The following is a 12517-nucleotide window of genomic DNA, read 5'->3' on the forward strand; positions in this document are numbered from 1 at the left end:
ATATATTTATATATATATATATAAATATATATAGGCTATATATATATATATATACATATATATATATATTTATATATATATTTATATATATATATATATATATAGGCTATATATACATATATATAGGCCTATATATATATATATATATATATATATATATATATATATATATGTATATATGTATATATATATGTATATTCGTCCCCGTTCTGGCGTAGTGACGAATGTTCAAAATGTGAGTTTTGAGAAAACGCGCTCTAAACATTTTCACGTTTTGACTTTAGTACAGCGTAATTAAAAAAGGATCTTTTGTACCGAAAGTTGTCAATATTTTAAATATAACAAATAGAACTTTGAGTTCTCATATTTGTTGCTGATCGAAAAATTTCTTACAAAGTAGTAATTTTAGTGTAAACATATTCGTCGTTATGTCATGTCATTTTCAGTTAAATTTAGACATTCGTCACACATTCGTCACTATGTTAGAACTAAATTTTGAAGTTTCGTCCTGTCACAGACTTTTATTCGTCACTTTTGTGTGTAGTAGCTAGGGTATACCGTGAATGTTCACTGTCACATGGGGAGAGGAAGGGGAAGGGATATGATGAAATTTGAACACATGCAGTTGCAAAAATAATAGTTCCAGTGGCGTAATCTGTTAATTCGGAACTCTTATAAAGCTTACAGACTACGGAAAATTGTGTGCAATTCTTCATTTTCAAGTTAGTGTATTACGTGAAATGTGTCTGACAATAGTTTCTAAGTATCTTTCAAACGCTTTGGGAAGCATTTCCACTATAGGCCTACTATCCCCTTAAACGGAATGTAAACTTTTTGTTACGCCCACAGGCACATTCATAATATCCAACCCAACCTCGTGTGAATCCTCAGATTTAAAGAAGGAAAACAAATGTGCCATTGTTCAAGTGTTTTCAAGTTGTACTGTAGTATGTTGTTCCTTTTTTATATTTCCTTCCAGTATACATATAACAAAATTTTTACGCTCACAGGCACATTCATAATATCCAACCCAACCTCGTGTGAATCCTCAGATTTAAAGAAGGAAACAACTGTGCAATTGTGCAATTGTTTCCAAGTTAGTATGTTGTTCCCTTTTTTTTATTTCCTTCAGTATACATATAAAATTTATAGAGAGGAGTCATATAATACCTCAACAAGAAGAATAACTCATATAAAAGTTTTTTTTAAGATGAAAGGATACCGAACAGTCCAAGAATAACTAATATAAAAGGGAAGAAAATGTCAAGATGATGTAGGATATCATATAAAATACATCTACACATACAAAAGTAAATACATAAAACGATATAACAAACAGACTACAACAAACATTTTGTTCGAATGGAATGTATAAAGCAGCACGGTAAATAAATGAGTTTCTGTAAACTTACGTTCGGTATTTTGTGGGGATTCCTTAGATTTCTGCTCGATTTGTGCAGGAGACTTTTATTACAGTATACAAAGGGTGCTTCTGATCACCGTAAATCCTATTAGCCATTCTTGTTAACTCAGGTCTTGCAGCAGCATTTACTTTTTCAAAAAGTATATGGCAATCTAAATTAAATATAGCCGATGTGTAATTAGGAAACTTCATTTTTCTTTCTTTGCTTTTTTGCAATATAAAATGGTACCAGACAGGCACTGTATAGATCACATGTGCCAGGGTAGAATAATAGTATTGAAAACATTTTCCTTAGCATTTTGGTTAAAGAAAGAAACACCTAAGCCACACTAGATAATTTGTAGTATACTTTTTTTTAATACCCTGATGCTTTTCCAAGAAAAGGTCAAACTGTCGTCGATGTATACTCCCAGTACTCAGTTTTGGAGGTTCTAGCCACCTCAGCTCCCTCAATAATAATACGTTGCGATCTTGATAGAATGAGACCTTCATGTTTTATGGTTTTATTTTCAAAAACAAATTTCCTTTATTTTGGGGGTTACGCAATAAAGTCTTGCGGTCACATGTTGGAACTATGTCATTTACAGAACTCTGATAATTTCATTGGTCAGTTTCAACGGAGCTCTTATGAATTGTGCATGATACAGCAGTATCATTGGCATATTTTGTAACAGAAATATGTGAGTTTGACCTAATTTCATCAGTATATATAGTAAATAATATTGCATATAATGGACCCCCACCCCCAAGGCACACCAACCTTTATTTCCGATATTTCCGATAACCCTTTATCCAACTTTACTTGTCTGGACCATCCTTGAAGAAATTGTGTCAGCCAATGAAAAGACACGTTTCTTTGATAAATCGTAAAAGATCCTTCATTAATTGATTTGGTAAGACAGAAATAGACAGTTTTAAAACTTCTAACCCGGCTCAACCGATTCTTCACCCTCGAAATAGGTAAGAACAATATTTAACTCAATTTCGCCAAAAGTGCACATTCGCCACTACGCGAAAACGGGGACGATATATGGTATATTGACATCGATTGCATGTTACGAAGACTGCGAGAAAGCTTAAGCACATAAACTTCACTGTAAGAATGTATAATGGAGACAGCTATATATATTTTCTTCATTTTTCAATTAAATGAAATATGCTTAAGATTTCTTTTTTTTTTTCTACATTTTTTTCATTCGCAGGAATATCACATAAAGCAACTCGCGGAGTTGTCGCGATAATATAGTATGGGTTTCACCGGAACTGCTTTTTTCATCTATCCTACATTTCTTGTAGTGATCTATCTTTCTCATGTAGGACTCTCTGCGGAATGTAGTTGTAAAAAAGTTAAGTTTGCATCCTGCCAAAAAGATGCTCTGTATTACAACCGGGACTTCGTGGCCAGATATACGCAGGAATCTGTCGAGTCATTCAGTGTTGACTTATACCAGGAACCAATCATTCAACCTACCAGAGAACAGATCAAGATTGTGAAAAGGAAATACCGGTAAATCAACTTAGATAGGATGTTTATGATCTATTTAATAGGATAGTAGTATACAACTTACGATTGGCACAAATAACATTCATTCTGATAATGAAGTTAATTGTAACAAAGTTGTTTTGAATCCCATCTTGATAGCTTCTTGAAATTAAATTCTTGAAATTAAATACATATACTTGTATATAAATACACACATATATATATATATATATATATATATATATATATATATATATATATATAAATATATATATATATATATATATAGATATATATATATATATATATATATATATATATATATATATATATATATAAATATATATATATATATAGATATATATATATATGTATAGATATATATATAGATATTGATATATATACATGTATAGATATATATATAGATATTGATATATATATATATATATAGTATACCTTATCAACAACATACAGCAAAATATCCAGTCAAACGATTTGGTTGAGGCTATTTTTCCAGCTTATATGATCGTTCCAAATTTATAGGAAAAACAGTTGAAAAACGGTTGATGATGTTTGTCGATGTATGACATCTTTTTAATTTGACCTCTGAAATAAGGAAGAACAACAGCTTTGTTTACATTTATGTAGTTTGTTGTAGCCATATAATAATCTATTCAATGAAACTTGGGAAATTTTAATTAGTCCGGAATCATGCATCAAATATTATTCAATGAATCACAAACTCTTATATAGCTTCAACAAACCATCAAACCCAATCGCTGTCCGTTCTGGCGTTCCACAGCATTTACTTAAAACTAGGCTCTTCCTTTATTTTCGTCATATTTTAGGAATATGTTCTCCTATCCAACGAGAGTAACTGCCGATCCACCAGTGGTCATTACTCCCCCCGGCGGCGAAACGGAGATCGGCGTAGATCCGATATTTGGAATAACCGTCGAGAGAAATACAACGTGTACAAACACGACAGACAGGGAGCTATTCGAAAATTGGATTCGCGTAACCGAAATGATAGAATGTAACACCACTGACGCCTTTGGTTATCGAGGACAGAGTAGGCATAGAAGTGTGAAATATCTTTCACCTCCTGAAAGACCCTCCCGATCAAAGAGACAACTCGGAAAGATAAAACTATGTAAGGCTGACTATATTCCACCAGAGCAAGTTCTTTACACAGTGTCCAGTACCAGAGGAGATCCAGTCCAAGTTATGCAGGTATAATTCCCCCTACCTTCCCTCCCCCCCACCCGCCCACCCGCTCTCCTCACCCTTCGGTCCGTTCCATAATGTACCGCCCGTGCAACACGCATAGTTGATTCAATCCGGGTCCCAGACTCGTCATCCACTCAAGTTCCTCCGTTCTGGCTTTACGTCTATATTCCCAGAAAAGCTTTTCTATAGTAGAACGTTGTCCAGCGGCAGGGGAGACCCATTCCTGATTTCCTTTGTTACCCGTTCCTGTTTCCCTCCCCACACCAAAAACTATGTTCGACATCTTTTGCCCTCTGCCCGCCGCCGTTCTCTTGAATTATCATGAAGCACCAGTTTGCATTTTAGTTTTAAAAGGGGGTTTATTCAGGGTTTGTGTAAGCTCCAATACGGTTACTGAAAAGTATGGTTACAATTGGTTAAATAACAACTGAATCTTTTCAAAACTACCCCCCCCCCACCCACCTTCCGACTATATCCTCCTAACCCCACCTCTCCCTTCCTCTGCCCGATGTCTTTTGTTATTATTCGGTAATCACAAGTAGAAAACACAAGTTCATTTTTTTTTTCTTTTAATGGACTTTTACGATGATTCGTGCATGTACCGACATGCATCGCCGTACGACTTCAGTATATATATATATATACTTCAGTATATATATATATATATATATATATATATATATATATATATATATACTTCAGTATATATATATATATATATATATATATATATATATATATATAAATATATATATATATATTTATATATATATATATATATATATATATATATATATATATATATATATGCGTGTGTGTGTGTATGTGTAGTACGGTACACCATGAACATAGGCAAATATCTGTTTTTTGGAGTTTTTTATATCATGAACTGAAAATGCGGAGAAATAACCTATTTTGAAAAGACAAACTGATTTATTATATTTTAAAAGTCTGATCACTTTCTTTTTGTCTTCAACAGATGCCTGGCGCATATCAAGACATGGGCGACATATCATGCACCCCTGCATCGACCATACCACGTGATATTAGATGCGAATTAGAAATGGTAGACTCCCCCAAAGTCGTTTTTAAGTTGAGAGGCAAATATATCGAATCCGAAAATATTAGAATTCCTCGATGTACTGCTTATCAACTGCTCTAAATTTTAAGTATTAATTGTTTTAATTGTTTTTTTGTTTTGTTTATTCTTATATATTTTCCTCCTTATACTACTTCTTCTAGCTAAGTCCAACTGATTATAAGAGGTCCATGAATTAGTCAATTAATCAGTATCATGCTGAAAGGCAATGCTCTACAAAACAGGTTTTTGTTTCTTTTCACTACAAATATAATGAGTCAGCTCGTAATCATTGGACTTCATAAGTGACTCACTTATAAACGAGCTTTAAATGGACGTGGTTGCTTCTTCATCTTGGTTATTATGGCACTTCTGCACTTCGGTTGTTAAATTGATTTTTTTTTTTTTTTTTTTTTTTTTTTCTACATCGTGTATTATTTGATAAAATCCGCCCCCTCCCCTCAACAATGAAGACCGAAGCAAATTGTATCCGTTTTAGTCAAAGATGTGATTTCCAATGGCCGAAATGAACCATGGCAAACCTAGGCTGGAAAATGTGTGTGAGTATCATGAGAAAAGCTGTGCCAAGGCCCTGGTGACATCATGGTGAACCAATCAAGATACTTCCCTATAACTCTCTAGATAGTGTGTGTCTTCTAACCCTTCAGCGGTGGGATGAGGAAACTCTGTTTAACATAATATATATATATGTATATATATATATATATATATATAAATATATATATATATATATATATATATATATATATATATATAAATATATATATATATATATATATATATATATATATATATGTATGTATATATATATATATATATATATATATATATATATATATATATATATATATATATATATATATATATATATATATATATATATATATATATATATATATATATACTTGGAAATAATTTGAAAGTCAACTTACATCCTTGGCGAATATATTTTCGGAACTTTCATTATTTATTATTTCATTTTGATTGCTGGAAAGTTTTCATGACGATCAACGTTCGAATATTCTTTATTCATATTGTGATGTAGAAAATCGAAAGCAAATTTTGAAGACCGCCCACCTCACCCCTCCCACCCACCGCTCATCTCTCGCGAGAGCTAGATTTATGACTCGATATATCCACCTACAGTTGATATATTATTATTATTGATTATTTACAGCTTATACATCAACAGTTACATCTGATGAGGAACAATTTTAGATGAAGTTATTGATGTCGCAAGTTGTGAAATCTAGTCAAAGGGACACTTTAGAATTATGAAATATGTATGAGTTGTTTCCTTGTCACACTCTTAACATATGTTTCATGTCTTGTTGGGAAGGGGGCCAGCAGGTGGAGAGAGGGGGGAGGAACACCCTTTGAACATCCACCCATACCCACCACCCCTCCCCCCCCCCCCCCGTTCAACTTCACATTCAATGGTATAGCTTTATGGACCTGGTTTGTTAGTCTTCGGGATATAAAGTTCCTGCCTTTTTATTTTCCAAGCGTGTGTATGAAGGAATGTTTTATAATTATGTAACCATATCTAACTATCTGTTTATAGAACCATGTGTTTATGACAACTATGCAAAAGTTAAAAAATCGTGAACTTTTCATATTTGTAGGCTAATTTAATTTTCTGGTAGGCCTATCACCTTTTTAAAGGTGATAATACGTGATGGATCTTACCAAATATTTATTATATTAAGTACATTTGTTCTACATCCAATGAATATTTCCACTAATCGACCAGAATTCCATGTTCAGATCTGAAATAGAGGTTCTCACAGTAGTAACCAAAAATTCAGATCACAGCCCCAAAGACAATCATCATCGCGGGCTCTTTGTTAATGATTTATGTTTTTCCTTAATTAATTATATATGGTGAAATTGAGGGGCAAATTATTTGAATTTATCCTACATTTCCCCGGGCCCCCTGAAGTGACCTCCGGGACCAGAGGCCGTACCTGGCTAACCATTAACCTCTCTCCTCAGGCTTGGTGTCACCGAGAAGACTAGACGCCTTCTGCGACAAAGACTGTCTTAGGACTTCATATTACTTCGTGTCAATTTCTAGACAATATAACATGAGCAGAGTGTCTGTTTTTACAATAGGTGGCGCTATTCCTAAATAGAGCGTCATCATGCGCGTGCTCATATTGAATGTAAACTTTTAGTGTGCCAGTTTTCATTTCATGTAGTGTCCCACTGTTTAATCCAATTAAAATACAAACAGCTCCTTCTCTTATTTTACGGGAAAGCTACAAACATTGTCAATTATTCTGGCTATGGTGATCAAACGGAGTGTGGAACCATACAAATATATAGGGCAGATTGGTCTAACACAGTAGCGCTAGTGTACCATTGTGATTACATTGTAAGTAATGTTCCATAACTCTGACAACCCAGAATCGTATGTTCTGCAGTTGCTATATATGATGCTGTTTACGGATTGACAGTTTTAATGTATGCGCATTTTATTCACTTCGAATATTTTGACAAAATTTGAGACCAATACAGATCGAAAACTGTGGCATGCTACTGGACAAGCCTTAATTTCTAATTATTATAGTGCGCATGCGCGCTACAAAATTGGCATTACTGGCAAGTGAACGATACCTACGTGACTGGACGTTGAAAATTAAAGTTTCATATAGTCTCTGTACATTTGCAGTTTCAGAGGCTAGCGGTGTAGCCAACTTATTCTGAGCATATCACGGCGCTCACAAGCGCCCTCACTTTGTAGGTACCTATACATGACTATACTCCCTGGTGTGTTGTCCGCCCAATGAATAACACCATGAACAACCGAAAAGTTCTTCCTAATACTGCAAGCACTCCACGCGCACTACAATACTGCGTATTTGCAGGCAAATGCAGTTCTAGTTTAACAAGAATTTTCTGGTCACAATGTTTGCCTTAAAAGATCATCGTTCTGTTCCTAAGTTACTTGACATGAGTTTATTCTTGTGTGTGTTGTCAACGACATTTTTTTTACATTGTTTGTCATAATAAAGTATTTCGAAAGTCGAAATAAGATTTCTGTGTTTTTCTTTTGTTTTTTGGTTACTAACTATAGCAAAATGTTCTAACGAAATGCTGCAATAAACTGTCAATTTGTAGACAATATAACATGAGCAGACTGTCTTTTTTTAACTTATAAGTGGCGCTATTCCTAAATAGAGCGCCATGATGCGCGTGCGCATATTGTATGTAAACTTCTACAGTCTGCCAGTTTTCATTGGAGGTTTCTATTGACTCAAGACGTCTAAATTATATATAATAATAGTAAAATGTTTGGCTGGGTTTATGGAACGCTAACGAAGTAAAATTGTCATTGACCTACCTGCATTTTAAAAGTTGTCGCAGTTGCATCCGTGATTCGTTTGGCATTGAGATAGCACCAACACGTCTATCAGCTCGAAAAAGAATGGGGGTGGGGTGATGGAATGGGGAAAGGGGGGGGGGGGTAGGGGGAAAGCTTACCTGAACATCCCTCTGAATATGCATTATGCTGCATATTTAATGTAACTGAATCATTTCACCGAATGTTTTGCAATTATAATCAGAGATAAACTACACCGAATGAAAAATCACCGTTTACCGGAAGTAGCATTTAATGTGGTGGGATGAGTCACCGATGAGGCCCTATATATACAGGCTATATCAAGCCTCTCGAAGTTTAGTTTCATTGACTATCAACGCATTTGAAATGTGTGACTACCCGAGCCCGATATAGAGCATAAACTTCACAAATCGGGGGGGGGGGAGTTGAATTTGCCGTACTGAAAGTAGAACTATGATATGTGAAGAACACTGGGTAGAGTCACCCGTATAGGTATAAAGGTCAAATATCGCAAGTAGATGCTTCGTTCATAAATAAATCGTTAGTTTGTTACTGCTTTTATACCTCTTGAACGTTTATTAAATGACACCACTAAGTGACGTCATCAACTACTGTACGCGGTTAACCACCTCATCGTCGTTACGGTACTTCTGGAAGAAGATTAGTCACCGTCGTTAGGGGACAGATTATCCTCTCTCACCCCCACAATAATTCCTTAACCATTCTTAAGTCCTATACCCATTATATTTCAAGACGAATTCATTTTACCCCGTACCGACTTTCGCACCTCTAGTGTAACCTTCATGAATCCTGCTATTAATACGTGCATGGACTTTTTTATTATACTTTGATGTGGATATTCCATCTTCTTTCATTCTTGATACCTGGAGAAATCCGAAGTATACATTTATATTCCTGTAAAGTAGATATTCTGTCTTTCTCCAACTTAAAGTTACAAAGTAGGCAGCGGTGGATCAATCTATTTTGTGACTCGCACCGCATCAACTTCAAATTCGTAAACAAGAAGTCAATAATGATCAGTTTGTCGCCAAATTCCAGTACCGGATTTATAAGGGCGCGGGGACAAAAGGGGCCATTGCCCGGGCCCCCTCTTTTCAAAGAAATAATTTAAAAAAAATTAGTTTCTCTTATTAATAATATATGTAGCGTACGTTTGCGTATCTTTTGCGAGAATAACAACTACGTTTATAGAGGCTAAAACCACACTAGTACAAGGTAATTCAATCGCTTTCCTTCATTACAAAAGGGAAATAACTATCTTGATTTAAACTTTAGGTTATATAACACTATTTAGATGCTTTGATAAACCATAATAGTTAATATCTTGGTGGGGTGTAAAGGAATCTCGATTAATAACTGAATGGATGTAAAGGAATCTAGAAAGTGCCATGATTTGTTTAATTATGTTGGCATCATTGTAGTATGATGAAATCATACTCTCAGATTTACTTCCTGATAATATCTCTATTGAAGGTAATTAGAATCACATGCACGAACACATTGCAATGAACCAAATATTTTCTGCACAAATTAACTTGTATTTGCGACGGAAAGGAAAATTTCAAAATGTCTGAACATAAAATAACCTATATGTTAATAATTATGTACCATATTCACCGCTATCACCTTCATCGTTTGGTATTTCTGGAAGTCTGCAACTGTATCAATAAAACGACAAAAAGATAAACTCAACTCTTCTCTTAAAACAAGTTTATTTTTGCATTTGATCTTCTACTTATACTGATGCAGGACATATTATCTAAAACCTTAGTACTACAGTTAGATCATTTCCTCTTTGCTTCAACATGCATATTATAATTCCAGACGCTAGGAAATATTATCTAGAACCTACGTACTATATTTAGATCCATTTTCTCTTTGCTTCAAAATGCATTTTATAATTCCAGACACCATCTTAATTTATGATCATTAATTTAGGAATGAACACTATATTTCATTATAATTAATCGTACCATCGAGAAGTTCTATCCTGGCTGCTTATCTCTGTAAAATGAAATAGTAAATGTAAGTCAGTTTATTGATTGAGGTAACCGTGGCGAGTCAGTGCGTAACAAGACGATAATCCGGGAATTCTCTTTGTAAACCTTGATAAACTCAGTGCATACAAGTTAGAGTGGTCACTTAATGTTACCTGACTAATCTAAATCAAGCTTGCTTAACTTAAACTACTTTGCTCATGTTACAGGTCGACATATTTAGTAATTTAGTTACGTTGAAAGCAAAATGTTCATTCCTATGAGGAATAACAAGTGCGTCAAGAAAAATGTCTAAGGTGATTTCCCTAACAGTAACTGAGTTATTAAATGTCCATTGCTGGTGCATAGGTGACATCAAGCGAGCCATATCAGCTGTTAATACAAAACTTCTTTCGATAAATTAACCTGATTTCATTAACCTCTTGTACATTCTTACTAAAGGTGTAAATTTCAGTTGATAAATTTTCAAACTGTAGAATTGTTAGCTTGTTGTAGATGCTTTAAATGGATTTAAACCCTTAGATCAGCTCAAAATTATAAACAGAAACGGACACGTCAATATTGTAATAGGACACAGGGATTGTCTGCTAAAAGAATAACGTAGAGTTCAAATTAACAATCATCTAGGCTATTAAAGTTATAAAAAAGTATAGACTTTTTGGTACACCATATGTTACGCAGTTGTTTTGACCTAAACTTTCCTGTCAAGAATGTCATTGATTGTTTCTATATTTCTAGCTCTTAACAAGTTTATAACCTATACAGTTGTCAATGATGGGTTCCGTAATTTTCCGCACACGTTACTTTCCGCTGAAACAAAACGGTGTTTTCCGCAAACAAATTTGTCAGCGGAAAACAACGTGTTTTTCAGCGGAAAGTACCGTTTTTTTTGGGGGGGGGGGGGGAGGAACAGAATGACTTACAGAAATGATTAAACACATGGAAGAATTTAGGAAGATGGAGAAGATAGGATTTGACATGTAACAGGATAAAATGTAGCTTCGAGACTAGATTATTAATATTATTAGGGTAGCTAAGGTTGTAGCTTAGGCTGTAAGCACTAGCTTAACACTCAAAGCCTCCTCTAAATTATAAGCAGCTTAACTTTTCTGACATGAACTCAGTCTAACCATCCTTGATCGACGTTCTTTGATACTTTCTCATGTTATTTTAATCATCCTGCCTGAATTTGGTATCCTAAAATTTCGGAAAAATATAGTGTACAGGTAAGTGAAAAAAAGGTGTTTTCCGCAGAAGGAATTTTCAGCGGAAAGTAGCACTGGTAGGTTCCTTCATCCGATATGGAAACGTTATTCATTACTAAAGCGTAATGCGGAGGTTGTATCCAAGCAGACTTTTTTGACCACAGCACTTGATATCCACTGTAAATCGTTTGTCCATTATAATTCCATTTCTGTTCAGAAGGCGTTATATCAATTCCTAAGGAGCAGTTTAAAGTCACGTTGTCGTGTTTATTGGCACTGATGTTGGTATCAGAAAACCCGTGATCATGAAAACCACTACACACAAAGAGAACTAAGTGAAAACGTAAAACAATATCCATTCTCCAACAAAGATACGTACAGACGCAATGTATGAACGGCGGTAAGTTGTACGCAACAGTGTGTTGATATCGGTTCTGCAACATCCGAGTCAAACAGGAACGACCTTTGATTTAGAATACGCCACATGCAATGTAAGGAAGTGAAATCTATGTAGCAAGTCGCATAGTTTAAAGTTTCGTTTAACTGATCACAAGATAAAGCAGTCCAAAGGTAAACACACTAAACTTATTGAACTAAGTCTGATGTTGTTGTTATTTACAAGTTGTGTGCCGATTCGCCACAGTGGATGCTCTTCATACCTTTTAATAACTGGTCAAAGGACGGCCTTCCTTCATGAATCGCAGCAAGCTTCA

At 34.7% G+C, this 12517-nt stretch overlaps 1 protein-coding gene across 5 annotated transcripts in view; it reads left to right on the top strand.

Annotated features, from left to right (window-relative positions):
* Positions 1 to 5631, top strand: part of LOC139983562 (uncharacterized) — a 22175-nt gene extending 16544 nt beyond the window's left edge. For all 5 annotated transcript variants that reach the window (XM_071997195.1, XM_071997196.1, XM_071997197.1 and 2 more), the window contains 3 exons: positions 2626 to 2930; positions 3755 to 4139; positions 5116 to 5631. In XM_071997195.1, coding sequence (XP_071853296.1) covers positions 2671 to 2930; positions 3755 to 4139; positions 5116 to 5298 — 828 coding nt within the window. In that variant the 5' untranslated portion in view covers positions 2626 to 2670 and the 3' untranslated portion in view covers positions 5299 to 5631. The remainder of the gene's footprint in view (positions 1 to 2625; positions 2931 to 3754; positions 4140 to 5115) is intronic.
* Positions 5632 to 12517: the final 6886 nt, after the last annotated feature.

This window comes from Apostichopus japonicus, chromosome 16 (assembly GCF_037975245.1).
Source record: "Apostichopus japonicus isolate 1M-3 chromosome 16, ASM3797524v1, whole genome shotgun sequence".
Lineage (NCBI taxonomy): Eukaryota > Metazoa > Echinodermata > Holothuroidea > Aspidochirotida > Stichopodidae > Apostichopus > Apostichopus japonicus.